The sequence below is a fragment of the Ruditapes philippinarum genome, unplaced genomic scaffold (genome assembly GCF_026571515.1).
Source record: "Ruditapes philippinarum isolate M1 unplaced genomic scaffold, ASM2657151v2 ctg2656_1_1_1_1, whole genome shotgun sequence".
Taxonomy (NCBI): Eukaryota; Metazoa; Mollusca; class Bivalvia; order Venerida; family Veneridae; genus Ruditapes; species Ruditapes philippinarum.
The window spans coordinates 126,656-152,973 of record NW_026861372.1 but is presented as its reverse complement, the minus strand read 5'-3'; the positions used below and the strand labels follow the sequence as shown (position 1 = coordinate 152,973).

The 26,318-nt window shown below is 30.9% G+C and overlaps 2 protein-coding genes across 2 annotated transcripts in view; both read right to left on the bottom strand.

Moving 5' to 3' along the window:
• LOC132715422 (neurogenic locus notch homolog protein 1-like) overlaps positions 1-781 on the bottom strand; it is a gene marked incomplete at its 3' end in the record, with an annotated part of 55,457 nt that extends 54,676 nt beyond the window's left edge. Inside the window, exons 1-2 of the mRNA XM_060698419.1 lie at positions 642-781; positions 295-376 (exon numbers count right to left, since the gene is read on the bottom strand). Coding sequence (XP_060554402.1) covers positions 295-376; positions 642-661 — 102 coding nt within the window. The remainder of the gene's footprint in view (positions 1-294; positions 377-641) is intronic.
• A 666-nt stretch (positions 782-1,447) lies between these two features.
• LOC132715420 (uncharacterized) lies at positions 1,448-23,941 on the bottom strand. The gene is made up of 8 exons (XM_060698418.1): positions 23,812-23,941; positions 11,616-11,843; positions 11,176-11,346; positions 10,734-10,926; positions 9,049-9,157; positions 5,685-5,777; positions 4,474-4,689; positions 1,448-1,588 (listed from the first exon to the last, which is right to left on the bottom strand). Exons 1-8 carry the CDS (start codon positions 23,870-23,872, stop codon positions 1,448-1,450), a joined length of 1,212 nt encoding a protein of 403 aa, XP_060554401.1. The 5' UTR covers positions 23,873-23,941.
• Between the last annotated feature and the right edge of the window lie 2,377 nt (positions 23,942-26,318).

Below are 26,318 nucleotides of genomic sequence, written 5' to 3'. Positions count from 1 at the left end.
GTAGAGAAAGACTCTCGATGTTGCCCAGGCCATAATATTACCACATAACAGTTTCGTCGCTGTACTATAACTATAACTAACACTTGGAATGCTTTCTTTCACATTAAGATTAAATATTATTTACACCTTATATATTCTTTAAACATTCACTTATCAACACTCAAATGTCAAATAAAAGATAACGTTTTAATATTTTAGTCATAAATTCTAATGATGAATTATGCATACAAGATAAATTTTAATGATCTTATTTTAAGATTTAAGAAAATCAAGTAAGTTCTTTCACATACACACCTCGATTCCATACTGTGTGTTATTATATAACAGGAACACGCCCGGGAAAAGCTGACCGTTCTTACGTTGTTGCTCGTAATATCTAAAAATTTAGAGAAATTATAACAAGTGATTTCGTTATGTACGTGATTGCAAAACGATTGTGTTTACTTTTATATCACTTTTTTAAATTCAAAAATTCAGTTGACTTATTATTTTACCTCCTTCTAAAAGAATTTACATAATCATGATGATTATGAAAAAAAAAAGTTGCGTTTAATCCGTGAAAAGATGGTGAAATAATGGGAATTAAAACAATAGGAAATTAAATCTTTAAAAAAAACGGATTAAGTTATACAAAGACTTACACGCCGTCGGCTGATCTCATATGTGGATCTATATGAGAATAACATATCTTGTTTTTGTATTCTCCATTGTCAGATACGATAACCTTTAAAAACAAAATTTCAACATTATTGCTACAATGTATGTTTTGCGGTATCTTACAACAGTGCTATAAACTAGTTCTTAACCTAATATTCCAATTCTATTTCAAGTGTTTTCATATTTAAATGTTTAAATATAAGAACAATGAAACTAAATTTATAAAAAAGATTGGTATATGAATTGCATGCACCTCGTTTTAAATGTACACGCAATAAAAGGGCGCCGGGGTAGTAGTAAAGTAAAAAGTTAAAACATTCTTGAACATTGGCTATTGACATGAGAATATTGATAAAAAATGAAAACAAAACTCAAAGAAAGTGCCATTTCTTACACAAAGTGTATTAACTTTCAACGTTCCGAGGAGACCTTCAGAAATTAGAAAACAATTTCGTTTTTTTTTAAAAAAAAAAAAAACCATTTTTCTTTGTAATTTATGTCTCTTTTCTTTTAGATGATTGGGATTATGCTGCGGGATCGTAGATATGTTGAAGTTTATTGCTTGGCAATACTGTTACTTGTTTTATCTGGATTATTATAGTTAGCTAGTTGAATCTTTATGTACACGTCACTTTAAAAAATAATAAAAATATCACAAACGGATATTTATAAGCATCAGAATTAAATATAATATCATGTACAAAATATATTTTTGAAAAAATAAAAGAATTTTAAACCCCAAAAATATATATATTTTTGCTACTAATGTAAGACTACCTTGACATAAAAATTAAAATTTCCCCAAAATCATGTCCCATTGATTAGGGAAGTAAAAACAGGAAAAAATTTTATCTTTAAGTTTCCGTAAATTTGTCACTATAGAGAAATTAAACACTGTATCAGAGTCCCAAATTGATCCATTTTTCAGAGTCTGTTTTAAAATAAAATATGTTTTTATAAGATTATACAAAATAACTTACAAGAAGCAGTAAATGAAATTTAAAACACATGTGTATAATATAACTTGTAAACTGTGCTATCTTATTTAAACAGATAAGAATTACATAATGTTATTTTCGCAATTTGTTTATTCATCTTCTTCATTTAGATTTAAATAGAGAATACCATGCTAGTGTCTGATATTATAAAATTTATCAGGCAAGGCTAAGAAAAAAATGAAGGGCGAGGCTCTGCCGAGCTCTTCATTTTTTTTCGTGCCGAGCTTGATAAATTTTATAAAATCAGACACTTGTTTGGTATTCTATTTATCATGTTGTCAATTTCAATCGTTGTTTGATTTTTTTATTATTTTAATTGAAGCAAAACCCTATCCAGAACCTCTCGTGTTCAGACGACGCGCAATAATATGTGAAATGTCAAATCAAAAAGAAATAGTCCCAAATGTTTTAGTTAATTGTAAGTGACGCGTTCATATTCAAAATTTCTATTCGATTCAAAGTTTATCAGTTAAATATTCCCAACCCAGTAGCAGGAAAAAATATTCCATTCTTTTTATTTCATTTCGCAAATTTCGCATATTTTTGATATTTTGGTTTCATGTCGCCATCTTGAATTTACCGACGTATGGATTACGAACGTTGAACGAGCGTAATCGATAGATGAAAATTGGATATAATGTCTGGGTTAAATGGATTTATCAATTCACAAAATAAGTTTACGTGTTTTTATTCAATATCAAGCGTTTCATGAGACATATCAGTGTTCCAATAATGAACAGGATATGAGAAAACACAAAGTAAACAAGATTTGAAAATGTCGTTGAACAGTGTTGAACAGCTGATTTCACGGAAAATTGAAATTTTAAGTTTGCCAGTTCATCGTCAAGTGTTTATATTTTTTAAAGTGAATTTACCGACTTGAATAAACATTCAGGTTGTTAACATGCAATACTGCGCAATAAAATATGGAATTTAAGCTGTTGCTGGATAAAGCAATCTGCTGTGATGAGTGGGTGGGGTAACTGATTTGGCCAGGATTCATTTGGCCATGTGACTCCGTTGAAACTGGAGAATGAGATATGGAAATTGACTCTAATGACTTATTTGTAACAGTGCCAGTTTGATCTGTAAAAGGCGATGGAGAATCTGACCGTGTAACTGTAGCTGATGGTCCAGTGGATGGATTGCGGACTGATGCCAATAATTTTTTTATTTTTTTTTAATTTATTAAAAAGTGTCAAGCAATACAACAAAATAAAAATAAAACAGTAACAATTTTTTTGTGTGTTTTTTAAATGTTTTATTTTCATCGTATCAAAATATGTAGTATTTCTAGTATCCAATGTAAACAGTAGACCGGAAATGACCCGAAAAAAGTAGTTCCGTCAAGGTCAAAATGTGTATTGATGAGGTGTCTGATAAAGCTTGGGGTGACTGATAAAGCTAGGTTTATCAGGCATGCACTTTATCAACAGAAATCAATGTAATGACATGATAAAAGATAATATAAAGATATTTCTGGCTTCCAACAGTTTATAATCTGCTTTTAAAACATTTTTTTCTATCGTCTGATGCAACATTAAAGTAAGGTTCGGACCCGTTATGAAACCTTACCAGAATAAGACACGATGGTGAAATCTTGTTTAAATTTGCAAATATCCTTTTCTAGTTATTCCTGCGTGTTATTTGATAAAAATATCATTTCAACATCGTTTAAGACTATTTAGATTATCAAAACATTAATAATGTCAATTATTATATAATAACATACTGCGAAACATCAATTAAACCGACTGATGTTGACACTCAGGCCCCGTGTTCACAAAGATTTAAGGATCAGGATCAAGATCAGGATCAAATTTAAAAACTCTAATATTCTTCATTGCTAACCCTCATAGATAAAATATATAATATTAATTTGATAAAGCTTGACTTGAAATAGCAAGTTTATGAAATTTTAGAATAAATTTATTGTTATTTTTGCAAGATATGAGCATTTTACAGTTGATCCAAATATTGATCCTGATCCTAAAATTGATTTTTATTTTGATCCAAATATTTTTGCATTTGTTTTGTTATTTGTTGATTTTATCCCAAAATAGTTTGGTTTCTATGCAAATCAGCAGTTTTTTACATTTTATATATTTACAATTTCATTCAACAAAACACAATTAATTTTAGTTACATTAAGCAATGAAAATAAAATCAGGATCACTTGATCCTGATCCTGATCTTTTCTTAGTGAACACGGGGCCAGGAGTTACGCGAGACATCGTATGACTATATTCGCGGGAACTGCTTCGAGTTCTGCCATGTTTTATATTTAGAACATCTTTGTTGACATGACATGATTTCAATACTCAAGACAAGATTACATATTTTTTGTTGTTTTACTTTACAGTACTTAAAAAGGAAGTAGAATTAAAGCCAGTATATCACATTTTATTATTTTGGGAACAAAGTATTAAGTAAATAAAATAAAAGCACACGGCATTGTTTTCGTAACCGCCCAAGCATATGTAAATGAACCCGGGGTCAATCTCGTACTAACAGGATCAAACATTTTGGCGAGATGGTGGCGAAACGGTGAATATTTTCACTTATCGGAAATTATAAGTTAGTTTATGTTCGAATTAAGTTTTTAAACTGTTGACACTTGGCTTATTGATTAATTGTATATAACTTTATCAGTATGCTTCACTTTACTTCATCGCGTGCTCGATGAATGAATACGAGCGTGTCAGATTCCTGACACGATTATTGGTGGAGTTTCCCTAAGGATCTGTCTTCAGCGTTCACGTCATGTCTTAGCATATAAACGGGTACGCTGCATACCTTAAGCTAATATAAAGAATACCTGTAATCCATTAGAACATCGTTGGTTTGGTTGCAAGGCTAAATTAGCAACACCAGCTTGGCATTGAAATCCTTCATTATCTTTATTAAATATTTGAAAATTTTCAATACAACCATCATCGACTGCATCGTCATATCCGCAGCCTATTGGCATTGTTGACGTCATTTGAAGAACCGCTGTGTCCCCTTTATTAATGTTGATGCTTGTACTTGATACCTGTATGGTAACAGATTATATCTTAAGCACAAAATTATATCTGATAAATCACAGTTATTCAAAAAGAATATTATTATAGACAATTTATTTTTCTATTTGAGCTCTGCAATGTGCATTATGAGACAAAAACATTATCTGCTTAATATATCTATTCATCAAACTCTTCTTTAGCATAAATAGATTATCTAGTTAATTGTGTAAAACAGAAAACCCGCATCTTTTAGCATAACATGCACATACTGTTAAATGACACTACAAAATGCATTTCATTGTCATCTCGGATGCCTAATTGAACGTTCTTTCAAAACTAGATCAAGAAAGAGAGCAAGGACTATGGTTTGGTGAATAAGGCTACTTTGAAGCTGAAATGATATTTTTCATGATTACTCTTTATCAGGCAGCAGTTGTGATCAATTTCATTGCATTGTCGTGAATAAAGTACAATGTTCGAAACCGACTTACTTGTCTACCCCTCGATATTTCAACTTTTGTCAGGACAAATTTAATAGTTGTATTAACAAGTATTTGTCCGGATATTTGAATTAAGATTTGAAGAAAATTTACCTCAGAATAGAAGATATATTAAGTTGAATTTTTCATTTTGGTATAGAATTGCCTTCATTGGCAAGATTGTTACAATTTTGGTATTTTCGTACTTCGTTGATTTCAATTGGTTTATTTAGGTTAGCCTTTTGGTTATGGCACTCATGAACATACACTGGTGATCTGCAGAATTTAACATTTAATCATGTAAATGGTGCAATTTTGGATTTTGAACATCCGCAGATGTGCTCATACGCGCTTAACGGTAGACATTTAAGAAACAGGTTATAGTTTATATCTGCTGTATACTGAAAGTTGATTCCAGTCTAGTCGAACATCGAAAATACATTCAATCAATGTGCGAAGACTTATGACTGAAAAAAAAAACAAATAGGAAAAGTAAGAAACCAATTAGAAATGTGGTTACTTGTATTCTTAAACTATACACTTACTTTGATGCCTGCAAAATAGCTTTTACTAAACACCATTTCTGTTACACCGGCATCCGCATCTTCAGACGTAAGAGCACTAACTCCACAATAAATCTAAGCAAAAGAAAAATTATATTATATACATTATATAAAATATATAAAGAAAATGCAAAGAGTACTACAAAGGTCTTTCATTGTATTTTATCCTGAAGTATTCAAAACGAACATTTAATAGCAGGGTGACAATCGAGCTTAAATGATTATTACGTAGTCACTAACTATTACAAACGTTGTCATATATTAAAATGTTCAGTATCGCTGGTAGTATATGATTATAATAAATGACTAGTGTCTGCCGATGGACCGGGTTAAGAAATCCAAGATGGCGTCCAAGATTACCGTAGCTTGTTCATTCATTATATCAAACGTATTCTTAAAATAGTGTTATATAACTTTAAATATCATATTTATTTTTAGAAACAGAACACTTGCCTTGGAATTCAAAGGTTAAAAAACATCTGGTTATCAAGGTCATTTCGAAGGTCAAAAGTAAATAATCAGTATTTGACTATTTTGATTTTTTTCTGTTCATAATCATTTCTATAAAATGGCTAAAAATAATCCTAGACAACATAATTACTTAGCTTACGTACAGACAAAAAAGAAACATTTCTTAATACGGATAAAAACATATTTCTACAGCGAAGGCATTCGTAAGAAGGAGGGCAAGGAGTCAAAAGTGTCACCAGTTTTAGCTTAAGGTATTCAGCGTACCCGTTTATATCATATGTTATTTTGGTTTTGGAGTGATACATGTGGATATATCACTTGCTAAGATTTTATATCACCCGAGCCGGGTGATATTTTATCTCGGCAGGTAATTTATCCACATGTATCACTTCGCAACCAAAAGTTATGATTTTATTACCCCATCCCTGCCGAGTAAGACAATTATAAAATAAATTATTACTGTTTCAAACGAGACGTCTAAATAGATTCCCTTTAGGGTACCCCTTCACCACAATATGACGTCACATAAATACATGACGTATTTGCTTTGGTACCTAACGAATGTAAACATGAGAAAGGAAGTAGTCTGTTGATGACTTTTTTGTAATTTATATCAAGCTCTGACGAGGTCATATTTGTTTTCAATACTGATGAGAATATTTAACATGACTCTATTTGGGTAAATATTATTTAATTTGGCAGTTAAAACGTGCTTGTATATTGGAATTTACACCGCGTATAATCGAACCGTATGCGCATCGCCACAGCGCATGTTGTCTACAACGCGGAAATTTAGTGTGAATATTCCCAATCTGGCTCGGGAATACCAATTTCTTTCGGCGGATCAATTTCCAATCAAAAAGGGGCTAGAAAATCTGGAATGGTAATAAACTATGACATGACGTGAATGCCGTAGGGAAAGTCTACCAATAATCGTGCCAGGAATCTGACACGCTCGTATTCATTCATCGAACATGCCAGGAAGTAAAGTGAAGGATACGTTGATAAAACAATATATAATCTGTTGATAAGCTAATAATGACCATATAAAAAAGCTTATTGCAAACATAAACTACCTAATAGTTTCGGACAGGTAAAACATTCAGCACTCGGCCGCCATATTGCCAACATGTTTGACCACGTGATTTTGAGATTGACCGTTACGGGTTAATTTGCGCAAACGGTCAAGACAACAGAAACCATGTGCTTCCAACTTTATTGAAAATTACCTTTTGAAAGATATTGAAAAAGGGGATAAACTGACTTTTGATTTTAATATATTTTCTTAAGTAATAAACAAATTAAAGAAAATAAATAAAAACATTATCTTGAATTATAAATATTGAAATCATGTCAACCAAGATGTTCTATATATAGTCCACGACTCTTCTCTAATCGGTTCCCATGAATGACGTCATACTAGGTCTCGTGTAGCTACTAATGTCATGGCCGACTGTTGTCGGCGTAATTGATGTTTCATAATTCAATAGGCAATTTTAATGACGGTATTTATGCGTTGATATTTTAAATGGCATAGAACGATACTAAAATAATTGTTTTATTGCAAAATACATAAAAATTAATTAGGACAAGGGTATTTGCAAATGAAAAATAAGGTTGAATCAAGGTAAGCTATTATGGTTAAATTTCGTGACGGGTCTTATCCAAAACTTTAATGCCATATCAGATGAAAAACAAAATGTTATTTAAGCTGTTTATAAAGTTGTGGTCACATGAACTATAAGAAATTGGACATGTAATTGTTTAAAAGGTTCCTTCAGCCATATCGGACCAAAATATAAATGAATAATGAATAAAATATTTCTCTTAACTTACAAAGAAAACAAATCATCTTTTACGTTACATTAAATACATCTATCAAATTGAATAATGCATAGTTAGAATTAATTATGTCGTAAACTTTACATTCAATACTTGCGAAGAATTTATCGATACATTTAGATTTATCTTTCATTTCTTTAATAATAAATAATCATTAATAAATAACCATCATAGGCCAAATGTGTTGATATAAGATAATGTATGCTTATTGTTTTGATCAATAAATATTTAGTATTTCAGCCGAGATGGTTATCACAAATGGGTGAAAAACTAGTAGTTTCAGATTGTAGTTTCAGGTGAGGCAACATTTTACAATGACCTATCTATTGTATCTTTTTCCTTCACCATTATCTTTGTCTTCATCCTTTATCAGACAGACTAAAACTATGAAAAGGATAGGTAACATTTGGACATTGGTTTTGCAAAACAGTCAGATAATTGTGAAATTACTTCATAACATATGACCCAGTAGTAGGAGTAGTACCTATTTATTATTGAAGTGTTTGTCAGCATCCCTAACCCCTGTCTATGGTATTGAGATATTTATTCACTGCATATAAGATGCAAACTAGTCCTTTTATTTTCAGACCTTTTGTGCAGTCAAAATTTGGAAAACATGACTGAAAACAGTAATAAGATAGTCAAAGTATTCAAATAAGGCACAATCTCACCATTCACTTTTGCTATGACCTTGAGTTTAAATATATATATGTTAGTCTAACTTAAAATTTCTATGGCATTTGTTCTGTTCCTATAAATATATGTTCTATTTACAATTATGTAACATTAAGAATACATTTGTTATTATGATATTGGTCAATCTATTCAATCCTTTTTATTTAAAAAACAATAAGTTCAAACAATACTGAACATTCTGATATATGAAAACATCATTATACATACTTTTGTGACCACTTAAAATGAAAAAAAGGGGAAAAAAATAAAACCAGAATTGCAACAACAACATATAAAGTATAGACGTACAAAATAAATAAATAAATCTTGTGTTTAGATGTCATTATACAATACTTACATCGAATCCCATTGTTATATTGTTGTCTATAAGCACACTCTGGTGAAAAAGTAAGCCATTTATGTCTGTTGTAGGACCATATGAAACTAAAAGGGCCCCGTCCACATACCTAGTCAAAATGACAGATAATATATATGTGTTTTAATAATCGACTACAACATCCTTTCAAAACATATACCCTCACCGCTGTGGGTTCGAATCCCGACATGGACTTTGGATTCTTCATGTGAGGAGCTATCTAGCTAGCTTACGGAACGTCAGTGGTTCTACTCAGGTGCCTGTACGTGCCTAAAATAATGCACAGAAGGGCACCTGAGGTATTCCTCCACCAGCAAAGCTTGAACGTCGCCATATGACCTAAACAGTTTGACCCAATCAAACAAACAAGCAAAACATCATTTCAGAACTTTCGATTTCAGATTTCAGATGCGTATCATATTGAACTGATAAAAATTTGGCTTCTATTGTAAAACATTTAATAGCATAATATAATTCGCTCCAAAAAATCACAAAACACTCTTGATATTCAATACAATTTTGAAGGAATCATTATTGTCTAGTATTCAAAACTTTATAAATGCCGAAAGGCGATATCCAACAACATGTGCCATAATTACGATTAAGATTTTCAAATGGCATAAAGATAAACTTTTATCATCCTTGAGTAAAGTATTTTAATTGCAGACATTTATTGAAATGTATGAAATTCTTATTCACTCTGTATAATTTAAATAAAAGAATGTATAAACTGAGTATGGGAAGCTGCGTTCCCTTTCACATGTCAAGTAAAGTTTGTCTTTTCTTAAAAAAAACTGCAAGTCGTTTTATTATTGATACTATTATATTCTGGAAACAAAGTGATCCCTCGGAAGCATTAATCACAACAAAATAACATAAGAATTGCAGACTCGGTTTGATTGAGTCTGTACATGAGGGATAATGAATAAGTGCAACATCCCTCACGCCCCCTAGCACCGGCTTGAGCGGTACTCAATTCTCAACACTTTATATTGTTACCACCTCTAGTGTGTAGAGTTTTAAACACACCATATCAAATGTGTATGAAGTCAAATATGTTTATTTTATATTAGCAATGCGACTGTATAGCAATAAGCAATATTTTCTATAATTAAATTTGAGCAATTCATATCTTTAAATTGCATGTTTATATTTTCGAACACAATATAAATTCCTCTATCCGGAATGTTCTATACTCGAATTTTGAACTAAATTGTCAGCACATTTGGAGGTCCCTACCAATAATTAAGCTCCAAAAATCTGGAAACAAAGTGATACCACGGAAGCATTAATCACAACAAAATTACATGAAAATTGCAGATTCGGTTTGATTGAGTCTGTACTTGAAGGAAAATGAATATGTGCAACATCCCTCACGCCGTTTAGAACCGGCTTGAGCAGTACGAACGGTACTCAATTCTCAACACTTAATAGTGCTGGCATCAATGATCCCGAGGAACCAGAAAAATATAACATCACTGACTTGAAGAATGTGGCAACTTTTTACAGCTGCCACATAGCACTTGACACCTGCTGTTGTGAAGTTTAAAAATCTGGAAACAAAGTAATTACTCGGGAGCATTAATCATAACAAAAATCCAAAGTCGCTTTATGAGTTTTGAAGTGTCAATGAAACAAATGAAAAATAACGACAAGTCTGAACCTACCAGCTAACTTTATAATAGAAAGCCTCTTGTACATTGAACGAACATCGGAACTGAAAATACGGGTCGAAACGTGTAGATTTTCCAAATGGAGAATCACTCACAGTTTCTGTGAATCTGAGCTCTGGTGCTATGCCTATGTTTCCAAGTACAACATCTGATATATCAGGTGTTGTATACAGTTTTGAATGATTTTCTGAAATAAAGACTCATTAGAATTTTAATGTGTTTCGTTAGATCACTTTTTAAAAATCTTATTAAGCAATTAAGAATCAGTTTTTTCTTATCACTAAAAATATAAGCATGAGGTATTTGTAGATTTATAATGATTTGATCGCTTATATGTCAGTATTCTTTTGAAAGTTTACTATAAAAGACATTCTTATGTACCAATGCATTATTATTGAACTTTTTGTACATTAAAATATAAACGTATACACTTTACTGAAACAGAATGCACTGTATGACTTTGTCGGGGGCAGGTAGTACTGTATTTCATCTCCACATTTCCTTATCTTCACTTGATGCTGTATATCACATGGATACAAATAATCACGTTTACAAGCCACTACAATTTTTGGTGTTTCAGTTAATGAATCTATCATCGGGTGTGTATCTATATGTAATATACAATGTAATGTTTTAAGATAAGTTGTACACTCATAAAGATTGTGGACAAGATAAAAAGAAAGTCCTTTTTATCTGGCTTTCATATAGTTATGATTTTCTCTTTTTATATTAACGTTATTATAACAACTTTATCAATTAGTCAAAGGATAAAAAAGTAAAACTCAGTTAAATCAAGCCAAAAGCCTATATTTAACCATTTTAAACCTATTGTGTGTTGCCTTATACTAAAATTTTATTTCTTTTGACGAGAAATACCTTTCAAATATACGGGATAGTATGTAGAACAGCTCGTATAATTAGGTGTATTGGTCGAGTCAACCATAATATATTGCCATCCATTATGTACAACTCTGTACCACTCATAATTCAGATTGTCATCACTGATACCAAGATTTCCTTCTTCTCCCCACAACCTGTTTAGTTGACGGAGAGGCATATTGGATAGTTCAGTTACATCTTCAGAACAACTGCCCAGTGCTCTAGCTTAAAACAATAAATGTAAGTAATTCATACATGTATATTAGTTGTAAATTAAAAAAGGACATTCTTGTTTATTCATATTCAATTTTTCTTGTGAAAAACACATAAAAAAGGAATCAAAAGACATGCTTTAGTCAAAAGCTTTAGTGAAGATTTTATATTTCATTTAATTTAATTTCAATTTTACAGGTTGGGGTTCATGATGTTGAACAAGTGTGCAAAGTTTCAAAGCCATATGTCAATGGACTTTGAAAATATTTGAACTATTACAAAAACTTTAACGTAAATTCTAAGTCGAAAAAGGGGCATAATTCTGTCAAAATGCTTGATAGAGTTACCTCCTCCTGTCTACAGGTTGGGGTCATGATGGTGAACAAGTGTGCAAAGTTTCAAAGCCATATGTCAATGGACTTTGAAAATATTTGAACTATTACAAAAACTTTAACGTAAATTCTAAGTCGAAAAAGGGGCATAATTCTGTCAAAAATGCTTGATAGAGTTACCTCCTCCTGTCTACAGGTTGGGGTCATGATGGTGAACAAGTGTGCAAAGTTTCAAAGCCATATGTCAATGGACTTTGAAATATTTGAACTATTACAAAAACTTTAACGTAAATTCTAAGTCGAAAAAGGGGCATAATTCTGTCAAAATACTTGATAGAGTTACCTCCTCCTGTCTACAGGTTGGGGTCATGATGGTGAACAAGTGTGCAAAGTTTCAAAGCCATATGTCAATGGACTTTGAAAAATATTTGAACTATTATACAAAAACTTTAACGTAAATTCTAAGTCGAAAAAGGGGCATAATTCTGTCAAAATGCTTGATAGAGTTACCTCCTCCTGTCTACAGGTTGGGGTCATGATGGTGAACAAGTGTGCAAAGTTTCAAAGCCATATGTCAATGGACTTTGAAAATATTTGAACTATTACAAAAACTTTAACATAAGTGGTTACGCCGACGCCGACGCCGACGCTCGGGTGACTGCAATAGCTCTACTTATTCTTATCGAATAGTCGAGCTAAAAAGGACATTCTTGTTTATTCATATTCAATTTTTCTTGTGAAAAACACATAAAAAAGGAATCAAAAGACATGCTTTAGTCAAAAGCTTTAGTGAAGATTTTATATTTCATTTAATTTCATTTCCATTTTAATGCTTTCATTTCATTTTCAGAAGTTGTTTTTAGCCAAACGCATAATACCATCTCGATTGTAACCGATATGATTTTTCGACCACAGGCCGTCTTTTGGCGATTTGATGTACCGTTAAATTTACAGATAAAACTGAATGTGAGAAGGATTTTCATTGTCCACTTCGTAATTACAAACTAAAGTATCGTTTACTATTAATTTATTAGAAATATAAAACAAAAGGATCTTTTTAAACCTATGTATATAAACGTGTTCATTCTTCATTCTTATAGAGTACAGTCTTCATTCTTCATTCTTATATAATACAGGAGTTTTGAAATGAACTTGCTCGTTGTTTGTTTTACTGAATAAATTTGCAATTAAATCGATCATTCTAATGATATAAAGTTATAAAGATAGTCAGTCAAGTAAGCTTTATGCGGCATATCTGTCTGTCACTATATTAACATAAAGCCCTCTGTGCTTTGTAATATTTCTCTCTTTTTTTTCAAGTATAATTTTTACATATTGAGCACAAAGACAAAAGAGCAGGTAGGAAAGTGAAAATACAACAGCTGTTTTGTATGCAAAGAAACCCCAAACAACACAACAGGACACAAACAAACAGAAAACAACAACAACAACAACGCCCCCCCCCCCAAAAAAAAAAAAACATTCAAAAGCACGATTCCTTTTTAGCTCGTACTTTTAAGCGTTTTCAAGTCATTTTTACTGCTTTTTGGTGCGCGTAAGGGCCTTCAAACAGAAGTGTATCAATCCAGTATTACTATCATTTTGCATCGGCTGAATATGGAATTTATGTTCGCATTAGTCAAATTTTACATGCTTATATATATTAAAATTTTTACGCATTCTTGGAGAAAATGGTAAAAGGTTCATCTATATGAATTTAGAACTGATAACGTACCTGAAGCTTACGTACATGCAGTGTTATATAACTTGGAAGATAGTTACTGTTACGTGTTAAATTTGGAAAGCTAAAATGAGAACCAAGGTAATATCGTCTAAAGCATTGACAAAACTGATGTGCATGTCTTCGACCTAATATATCGATCACTGACGCCCGTAAGGCTACAACATAGAGTAAAAGATTTACTTCCAAGACTGTGAAATGAATATTTTTTTTCCTGTAAGTAAAATCATTTGAGATATAAAACTAAACTCAAAACAACAATACCAGACGAGTAGTTAAGTAAGTTGTGGTGCACCCGATGTCGGGCCTCATTATATATAGCTTTATATTCTTTACATTAGATACAAACGAGTTTTCGTTAAGAATATTAAAAATCATTGATATAAATGTGTTATTAGTGCTGACTTTAAAACCTTAAACACCTGAGTATGTAATATAAAGTATAAATGTGGTAATTCCTGATTGAAATTTATAGTTGTTTGATATGATTAAAGCATCACTATAACATTGTAAATTTATCTGGATAATAAAAAGTAATCAAAGATTGCAACAAAATGACACAACTGAGCTATTTATACAAATACTTAACTCTTGATAATGGATTGAAACTAAAACAAGAAAAGTTTGTCTGCTTAATAAAGTACAATTACACATAACACAGGTTTATACAATAAACTTTATGCATTTCATAGTGAACTAGTGTGTATTGAATCATATTTATGTTTATCCTGTGTTTTAGTAAGTTAAATAACACAAAACAAAGGTAAACAATTGACAAAATGTTAGCAATTTTATTTGAAAGGTATCAACTATACAATTAGCCGCGGTTTATACTCTATGATTTGCTTTAATTAATCAAAGTCCATTACAACTCTAGCTTTAGTCTCCCTCGGCAGCTGAACAAAACTTTCACAACAAATGGCCCAGCACTTAGTTATATAGTTTTCATCTTTTTTAACTGTCACGTGTATTATGCAAGTTAAATTCTCCTACCAAACACACCATCTTTCCATTGTTTTCTTGCTGCATACAGTATGTCAGGAGACTGTTATTTAATCTTAATAAATACTTGAACCAATTTACAAGATATGGGGGCTGGGCAGCACCGCCTGACATAAAATTGAAATATTCTCAGTTGGAAAACTAGCGTGTAATTGTTTAGGTAACACTATTTTTTTTAGGTATTTTATCTTGTTTTATCTCAAATACATATATATTTAAACAACAAACTCTGATTATTATTTACACCATAAACAAAGAACTCTGACCATTATTTACACTCTAAAAACCCACATCATTTATCAACCACTTATACGAAATATCTTTTCACGTATACGTCTTTTATACAAAACAAAACTAGACACCTGGCGAGCCCAAACTCTAAACAACTTATGATCAAACAAAACAATAAAATCGGCATAAAATGAAGAACACAAAAATGAATATCTTTACAACTCTAAGATACACTATAAACCACAAACATTCAACCAACAATATTAACTTCACAAAATCAAATCAGCATAAGAAAAGCAAACTAAAGCACCCAATATTTACATATATCCTCAAAACAAAGCATCATCTAATATAATCTTGACCAGACCAAACATTCAACCAATATCAGCCAATTATATCTTCACAAAGATATAACTCAACAACCAAAACAACTTATTACAATCAATTAGCCCTGATCAATTAAGATCACCACAATTATATTCAACTAACTTCAACAAATCAACAAAACTCCCTTTAAAACAACAAATTTTCTTCTTCACAAAAAAAAATAAACGCTACGCACTATCAGTGTGTTTTTCATTTCTAAAATACAGAAAATCAGAATCTTTTTAACGAATTTGACCTTTAAATTTATAGAGGGTTTAATATACGTACATCAACAGGTTTTCATTGAAATTTGATACGTTTCAGTGTATCGCTGTAGGAAAACATTAACTCTTTGTAAAAAAATATCTACAGTGAAACTGTATGATTATTCTGACACAGTACTCCTTAGTTTTTGAATTAGTAAATTTAATGATAACCCTTTTGTATATTTCAGTCTTACCTTTTGGGAAACTTTTGCGATTAAGTCCTTTTGATATCAATATTATTCCGTTTGATCTTGAAAGACTTTGGAAACAATGGGAATACCTTAATAGAAGGATACTACGTCATCGCGCACCTGCAGAATGCTCCCACTCGGACAATTTTAGCAGAAAAATCCGTCAACCCGAAGGTAAAATACTAGATTATTATAAGAAATAGTAAGACTATCAAAAAATTATGTAGCGCACAAAGGAATAGCTATAGTCTTTGAGATAATGATAAAAAAATTATTATAGATTTATTGCCTGGTCTACGCCTGAAAATGGGATAATGGTATTTCTCTGAATGCTCTCACTCGCACGTATCATCTATTGCCTTTAAACGGTGCCCTAATAAAATTAAAACAAAAGCTTTTACTTTATTTAATGTAGAACTATGGAGGGTGATTTATGCAAAAATTACATCTTGCTTTCTTACGTTACATCGTGCTTTCTAACTTGTACATCGTGCTTCCTAACTTGTACATTATGCATTCTTACATATACATCTTGCATTCTGACTTTTACATGTTGCTTTCTTACATGCACATTATGCTTTCTGCTGTGTGCGACTTGCTTAATTTTATGTTGATTTCGTTATTTAACGATCAATTATTATTCATTTGTTGATCTGGTATATTAATTCAATAAATTAACCTGCAGCTGTTTGTATTTGGGTCTATTTACTCAGCTTGAATGACGAATGTCATAAGGTAGAATGCGCATAGCCGAAAGCCGAATGCAGCAAGCATAATACAACGCGACATCTTGTGTAATAATATGTGACACCCAAATTATGCTAAAAGGTGGCGCTACAGTTATATTCTCGGTAAAGTCCGTATTGCGGTTCGGATTCAGTTTACCAAGTTACGTCCCTTTGTTTTAAAATTTCCATTTGCACTCATGGAGAAAATATACAAAACGATTTAACCAATTTTTATATTTATTAATGAAACTCTGTAGGTCAAATTATATTTCCAGCTGACAATGACAAGTTGCACATTTCCAAATCAATGGTTTTAGAATTTTTTTTTCATCAACAAAATAATAATAAAATAGAACACTTGTTCAACATTGTTCAAAGTGCTTGGGCCATAAAAAACTTCTTATTAAGATATTTCATACTCTTGAAAAGTTCTTAAATTTTGACACGGCTTATTTCCAATACCTGTGACCATCCACAACATTTTTTAATGTGTTTTTATTAATTAGGTTATTAAATTCAACTTGTCAAATAAATTGTCATTTTCTTGCCTATTTTCAAACACACGTTAATTTTATTGAATTTTTAATTCACAGGTTATCCTTCTTCTACTTTTTTTTTAACACTATACGTACACACGTTTAGTTATTATTTTATTAAAAGTAAGAAATATTACATACCTATTTAACGATTAACGCAAATAAAAGCATATGTTGTGCCATGAGGGTACGCTGCAAAACCGAAAGTAGGGTGTTTTTATGAATTTTACATTTATTTTTGACAATATACTGGCATTTGTCCGAAGATGATATGTAAATGAACATATTAAATATGTATGATGCATATATAATCAAGCCCACGGTTCATTGCAGCCCGAAAAGGTGATGATGGGCGAGGCAAGACATGTCGATTTTTTGTAGCTTATTGTGAAGTTGCAGTACATGAAAAACGGGCACATGACAAATCAGCACATAAATAAAACATTTTAGTGTTCCGTGGTATATATCTTTTGTACGTGTCAAACCCCCTTTCCTTATTACATTGAAATTTTACTGGATTGTTATCCATCGCTGGTTTTGTTTTTTAGCAGAGAATGACCTGTGCATGTGTAAAGAGGGTACCGTTTGAGCAGATTTCGCAAAGAGGGTGCCCGATATAGATATGCAGCGTGTTGTAGCTTTAGGACGAATGATTTCATAATATTAATTGATGAGTACATAAAAATAAAATGTACAAAAATGGTCCAAAGAAATGGTTATATAATGAATATTCGCATGTTTGGCTGAAGATGCCTTTTTTAGTAGTTTTCTTTAATCTATAAGCGTTCATGATATTGGAAATGTATTATAGCAGATCTTACTCATTTAAAACAAAAAAGTTTTATACCTTAAGGCAATAGTATTTGCAATACAAACACCACTGAGAATGTAGAAAAAAAAAATGTTTATTAATATCTTCTATGACAAACAATTCATTTGATTTTATAACCATTTCTTGGGACATTTTTTGTACATTTTGTTTTATGTACTCATCAATTAATATTATGAAATCATTCGTCCCTAAAGCTAAACTCTCACAGATTGACAGACTAGACAGTTTTGCCTTTTTTTTTCAGAATCAGCTGATTTTGGCAGCAGTTTATGTGTTAAAAAAGTGAGAGGGTACCTGTGATATAAAAAAATTCAAATGAAGAGAGGTAGCCCGTGTCGCTGCAAAAGAAAAAAAGGCAAAACTGTCTAGTCTGACAGACTAGACAGTTTTGACATTTTATTTTATTTTTTTTCTCAGAATCAGCTGATTTTGGCAGCAGTTTTCTTCAGTTTTAAGCTGACACTGTGAACAAGAACCTGGGCCGTATTCATAAAGCATCTTAGTGAATAATTTCAACTTAGTGAAAAAAGACATTTTTTGGACAAGTTGAATTTAAAAAATCTAACGTGTGTACAAAATTAGTTTGAAAATAGGCAAGAAAATGTCCTAATTAATAAAAACACATTAAAAATGTTGTGGATGGTCACAGGTATTGGAAATAAGCCGTGTCAAAATTTAAGAACTTTTCAAGAATATGAAATATTTTAATAAGAAGTTTTTTTATGGCCCTAGCACTTTGAACAATGTTGAACAACTGTTCTATTTCAAAATTATTTTGTTGATGAAAAAAAAAAAAATTCTAAAACCATTGATTTGGAAATGTGCAACTTGTCATTGTCAGCTGGAAATATAATTTGACCTACATAGTTACATTAATAAATATAAAAATTGGTTAAATCGTTTTGTATATTTTCTCCATGAGTGCAAATGGAAATTTTAAAACAAAGGGACGTAACTTGGTAAACTGAATCCGAACCGCAATACGGACTTTACCGAGAATATAACTGTAGCGCCACCTGTTAGCATAATTTGGGTGTCACATATTATTACACCAGATGTCGATTTGTATTATGCTTGCTGCATTCGGCTTTCGGCTATGCGCATTCTACCTTATGACATTCGTCATTCAAGCTGAGTAAATAGACCCAAATACAAACAGTTGCAGGTTATTTATTGAATTAATATACCAGATCAACAAATGAATAATAATTGATCGTTAAATAACGACATCAACATAAAATTAAGCAAGTCGCACACAGCAGAAAGCATAATGTGCATGTAAGAAAGCAACATGTAAAAGTCAGAATGCAAGATGTATATGTCAGAATGCATAATGTACAAGTTAGAAAGCACGATGTACAAGTTAGAAAGCACGATGTAACGTAAGAAAGCAAGATGTAATTTTGGCATAAATCACCCTCCATATAGAACGCATGCCTTAGTTTAGCTTGGTTCTCTCTGAACTTTGACCTAATAGGAAGTCTATCATTCAGTCTCTATTATGTTCATGTGGCAACACTTTTTCGTTTAATGCTCTCGTCAGAAGCATGTATTTACGTCCCCTGACACTTAACAATCTCTTTTGCGGAGACGAGCGCCTAGGCTTAACCGGACGACAAAATCATTCTTCAGTTTATCCTAGTTTTTAAACGTTTTATAAACTAATATCCACTTATTTCTGTACGTCATTACACAGTAACACTGTATGCTAACGTTTAACATGTGTTTTTTCTCAAACATTTTATATAAAATGTTTCTTAAATAATCTTTGATATTTATAAAATAATATTGAATTATAATTTTTCTTATTCATTTACTCTAGAAAACAATATTTCTTACAAGTTTTATCATTTTAATCATGAATGTGATTTGTATTATTCTAAGCAAGTACAAAAATGTAGGTGTATTTTTTTTCTATTGCAAGTACCTTACATATTGAAAGGCATTTTACTTGAGACACACTTGACTTGTTTTCCAATCCTGAAATATTTTAGTCTGATCGCCTATACTTTCTGTGTAAGAAAAAAATGTTAATACTAAGCGAGGTATTACACACGCGTAAAAAACCCTGCAAAGGAATTGTCAGTTTTGCAATGCATAACCTAACGGCACGGGTGATAAAGAACCTTGGCAAGTAATATTTCCACATAAATCATGTAACAGGGCCTTATTTTTTAAGATCATGTCTAAGGGACAAAACTCTTGCTTACTGTTGAATTTTATTATTTTGCAAAAGGGAGACAAATTCGCCGGTCTTGTCTGAAGTTTTTCAAGGGACATAACTCTATTTGTTTTAACTGATTTTATCTTATGTTAACATTGGGCAGTATTCTAAGAAATCAAATGATTGGTTCACGGATCGTTGATTTTAAGCTTCTTTTATGTCATGTGATTTCTTGGTGGGAAAAGGCATTGTGTCTTTGTTGTTGTAAAAATGAGTTGATTGACAATAAGTAATTGTGGTCAAGTTCTTTATTTCTTAAGTTGGTATGTATTTATCTTAACTGCTGCTAAATGCATTATTGTAACTATGGAAAATTCACCTGTCATCTTTATTCACTATTAATACTTAACCTTGCAATTAACAGGCACTATTGTGATAGTCAGAGAAGTTAGTTATTTTGATTGATGTACTAAATTCATCCCTCAGTGGGTAAGTTACATGTGATGTATTGTGTATTATTTAAAGTAAATATATGTAAAATGTGTGTATAATTCCACAAACTATGCATAGGACTTTAAAGGACTGTTGCTGAGTTAGAAGAACTGAATTGGTCACTAGACATGTAATTGATTTTGTTCTAGATGAGAACAAGATATTTAATATTAATTAATTAATGTAATGCATTGTACTGTTTGCGGATAGAGTTTTTAAAAAAAGCTTTACAAGCTTCCTACTCAATACGTAAATTCTATTTTATGTACTTTATTATGTAAATGTGTTGATTATAAATAAAATATTGTTTAAACTAATGCATTGTTTCTTCTTTATTTTACTTTGTATTTACATATTGTTATATACTTATTTTAGAGTGTTGTTTGTACCTTTACTTGAAGTAACAACCTTAATTAAAAGTGGATCGTATATAAACATATCATAACTTTAAAGCTGTTTGTAGAATTAATGTGACAACCCCGAACTTATTTGACCCTTAGGGGCTCGGATAGCTACATAAATTGCGCCGAAACCACCCCTATTACAATCACTCCAAAACCCAAATAACATATAATATATTTATATTGTGACCATAAATTGTGTGTATAATTTAAAACTGGCACATCTTCTTTGTCTTAAGTCAAAACATGTTTATTTCATATTTACAGAGAGACAGTGTAGCGATTATCAATATTGTCTTATATCAAATTTGAGCATAATATATATCTTTAACCATACTTTCCACGGCACATTATACACTGCGTTTAGATTTTATAACACATGATCATATTGAAAAATTACGAGACCACCATTAACGTCCATGATCCTGTAAGATTAGACATGTACAAGAAAATATTAAAAACCAAAAAGTACCCAATATTTCATATGATCATTGATGTGCTTAATTGAATGTTTATAATTTCTATATATGTTTGAGCATAAATGAATTATTTAATTTATCAAATATAATTGCCTACCGATTACGAAGATGATGGTGTAGGAATTTGAGTTAATTTACCGAAACACGACAGGTTCATTTAGGGACACATGTTCCATTTTGCAAGATTAATAAAGTCATATGCAAATTCACCAGTTTTACTTCGACTGATTATCTTTTTTAAAGATACTTATTTTTTATATTTTTGTTTTGTTCTTTCATTATCATTTATGTATATCAACGATTCCTTTTAAACAGCAAAATATGTTTAATTTTAATTATAAAACAATTTCAGTATTTATTGTCTAAATAATGCTATAACTCATAACAAATACCTGATATTATTAAAGTCTAATAAAAGTTAGCGGTAAAAGTATCTTATTTAACATTTCAACCAAGCAAACTTTGAAAACAGCCCATTATTTTGGTATATTTTAGGGATGTTTCGAATTAGGCTAAATAGGAAAATGGTCAAACAAGTATTTAGAATGGGTTGGATAATGTAACATGTTTATATATATTTCAAACTATTTGAATAGATTTTTAATCTTTCTTCTTGTATGTCTTGTTAGTTGAATTCTTCTTAACAATAATCATAAGGAAAACATTTTTCATAAGAATGATATAATAGATTATTTAGAATTTCCCTATTTCCAAAAAAGAGCATTTCTAATAAACATGCTGTAGGACAGAAAACTATCCATAACTCATAAACCTGAGGGGAAATTTTGTTTTAATGTTACTTACAAGTGTCATTTAAGGCGTATAACTGTCGATTTTTCTGATCATTATAATGTCAATTAGGGTGGCTATAACTTCATTATTTTCTTTCTTATCAAGTTATATGACAATCAGGATCTGTGTCGTCCATCTCTTCTACGGATCAACAAGCGTCCGAGAAGCATTTACCCGACGTACTATATCATATAGAAATCAGCTGGATTGGTGTTTCATTAAAAATACAAGTATCCAAAGGTATAAATGTAATTTATACCCTCGTGTAACCAATATATTTTTGTAAATGGTTATATAAAATATACAAATATTTTTGTTAAATAAGCATTAAACATGTCCAAGTGCACATTTTCTTATGCAACAGATATATTTTACGCATGAAGCTTATTACATATAAACAGTTTAATGTTTAAGCAATCTTTAAAAAAAAGAAACCGTAAAACCAGATCAATTTATACCAAATCATGGGAACATTCAGACTTGTACATAAATTATTTTGTGTCGACAATTTCAGTTGAATAACTGTTGCCGCAAAGATTATTATTACAAAAATTCATAACCTATATATTCAATATTTTCTGTCAAAGCGATATCAAAGCAATTATTGTCATGATTCAATAAAATGTATGTTTTTGTCTTAAGCGCATGAAGTAAGTAATTAATCAGTCCTTTAACAGTTATTTTGTATCAGTATACCGATGTCTTTAGTATAGTCTTATACAGGTATGGTCTTATAAAACGATTAGAATAGAGATTGAAAAAAAAACTAGATTTAAAAAAAATTATAAAAAAAACAACAACAACACTCAAATGAAAACCAAAAAAAATTGTAAAGTATTGACAGTACACTGAAATAGCAAACTACCATTTACAGAAATCTGCTATTATGTTTTTCTAAACTTTTTAATTTTTTAACTTTTTAAGTATAAATTGTACATACTTAAGTGAAAACATTTTGAATATTTGTTAAAATGAATAATTTAATTCGTTAAGCAGCAGTTCGGCAATCAAACACACTGGCTCCTCATAATGTAACTTTAATAAAAAAATACCAGTGCAATTATATTGCTATAATTGCATCAAAAATACACAATTTTACTTCTATTTCAATTTCATATCAGTCATGTAATTTGAAAAGCACTTTAAAAAGTCTTTTCAACATTTGTTGTTGATACTAATAACATAATCTTATTATTTGAATGACATATGTAATACAATAATTTATTTTAAATCATCCTGACCTTAAATATATGCACACGCACACATGAACGAATGGTGTGACACAAATGCGTACATATTCAATTAAATGATATATTCGAAGGAACATTGTTTAATTATATCTCTACCTTTAAAATATTGAGAAATATCAAAGCGTATACGTAAGTTCGGATGAAAAGCATAGAGATAATGAATGAATAGAAACATACCGACAAAATAATTGTAAAATGCCAAATGTATCAGGATAAAAACAATCCGTCTTTCTTCCATGGCTGTTTGCCTAGCTTTGGTGATTGAAATACAAGGTGAAAGCTAAAATAGCATGACTTAAGTTATTTTAAGAAGCGGAAGTTTTAAAATAGAGATGATGATGTGATGGCAATAGAAAACCAGCTGAAAATTATAAAAAAAAGAATTATTATTTTTATTATTTCTATTATTTTCATTAATATTATTGTTTGAAATGAAATTGACCGTTGCAGACTAAAATCTTTTAAATTGTTCATTTTGGATAACTAATTGTGCGATACATTTTATGAAAACGTTTAGCGCAAAAAAATATCCTATCATAAAACCTGTTAATTGGGCGGTTTATTGCATAGTCGCCAATGCTACAGTTGGACGATTGTAAAATTACAAACAACCGTTTATTATACCGCCTTTATGGCTTACAATATCACGTATTATGAACGTTGATGAAAATGCTGAATAAAGCTATAAAACATTATAGCTGTATGATACCAGATGAATCAAAAAATATTTCAAGAAACTCAAACTTGAGAACTTTTGAAAATGTACTAAGATTTTTAAAAAGTAAAATGATTCAAAATTCTAGTAATATTATAACATATTATTTGCAATAAATAACTGATTTTAGAGTTACTGTATTTCTACTTCGTGGCAAACGCAGTAAAGGCTGTCCTTGCACATTTTGACCTCTCTTTGGTTATTTACGTGGATAGTGAGTACTAATATTTGGAATTGTTAAAAGGCTGCCTAACGAACGCTGGGTTGTTTACTTATTCTTCGGGCTGATGGCTGTCATTGTTTTTCAAGTTTTCATACAGCAGTTATTGTTCGTAGGATACTTAAAAATGCCCAAATGTCATCAAGAGCAGTTTTGCATGTGGAAGGAATGTATTTTTCAGACTGTAAAAATGAAACAAAAACAAAAAATAAGAGACGATAGTTGGTTATAGGTAATTTAAATGATTAGAAGTAAGTTTTCTTCTATTTATTTCTTTTAACATTTTAAGTTATTTATCAATTTCAGCTTTGCTTTTCTCTGAACAGCCTGACATTGTCAAAATTGCCAGCAAAAAATAAAATTGAGGTACCACATGGGGAAAATCTTAAGAAAGTAGTTTCGTCATTGAAAAGTGTGAAATTATATTTTGATAATTTTCACTGTGAAATTATCAAATATAATTTTTACGGATAAATCAGTAATCCACTGAAAAGCATAAAATGAAATGTTATAAAAAACTTTTTACCACACTATTTACCATCTTTAAACTTATTGGTAAAAAAATAAAATTCCTTAAGACCTTTTAAAACGTTAATGTAGCTCGTTAATCAATAATAAAATATAAGTTTTTAATGCAGTATTTGTGTAGTTTAAAAGAGGCCTGTAGCTTGTATCTTTTGTCGACGTTAAGGATTTGTCTCATATAGGAGGTTCGGATGTTTTGGATTTCAAAAAAGAGGAAGAAAGTAAAGGTCCATTAATCCTAGTTTTTTATTAACCATGGTATCCAATGGGATTTTCTCTTCCTCGTTCTTACTGGTTATAATATTGTTAAAAAATTTGACTCATAAGGAACACCTGCAAGTGTAATTGTATCCACTGCAATTATTAATTCTTATATGGCTCAACTAGATTACTTGATTTATGAAACATGATTTCAGGCAATATAATTATTATTTTTTTAAGGCCTTTCTAATTCATTATACTAAATTTACAGTTTTATTACCTTTAAGATTTTGATTATGCCAGGACATTTGTATTGTTTATGTATTTACGTATAAGGAAATACGTTTTCTGAAATAACATGAAGGAAATATCATTAGACATGAATTATTTTGAAAAATGTTAAAGCCATTTTGTTAAGCCGAGCAGTCCCCGAATGTCAAGTTTCTTGGCAAGTAACTCAGCGATGACATTGGCCAACCTATGACAATTTAATGAAAATATATCATAAGATTACAGCACGGCACGTTCATAGCCTTATCCTGTTTCTCTTATTATAGCATAAAATCGGCTATTTTTCCCTCTTTTGCCCATGTTATAACGGGGCCAAAACCATGCGTTAACATAGTCACGCGCTCTTGTTATAGCCCGGTTTTACCTATGCGCAATACATGCAGGGCCCAGAAAACAAACAAAAAATGACGATTTGGCCTGTTTGCCAGAGTCATGCGCTCTTGTTATATTGGAATTATTAATTCGAGGGCCTCAGTCGCATATTCAAGTAATTATGCCGGCAATACGGCGTATAGACATCGCCGCTTATCTTGGTTGTCGCCCTTTCTTAGAAACGGACAGTTGTCAATGTAAACAAATAGAATCTGTCATTCAGTTTAATCCCCCGATTAACTTACAAAAATGGAAAGCACAAAATGAATATAAGAAAACGTTGTTTTATTGACGTTTATACTGATAAATGTTCATTATGTTTCTTTGAGAGAATAATGTTTTATGCCTGATTTTTTTAAA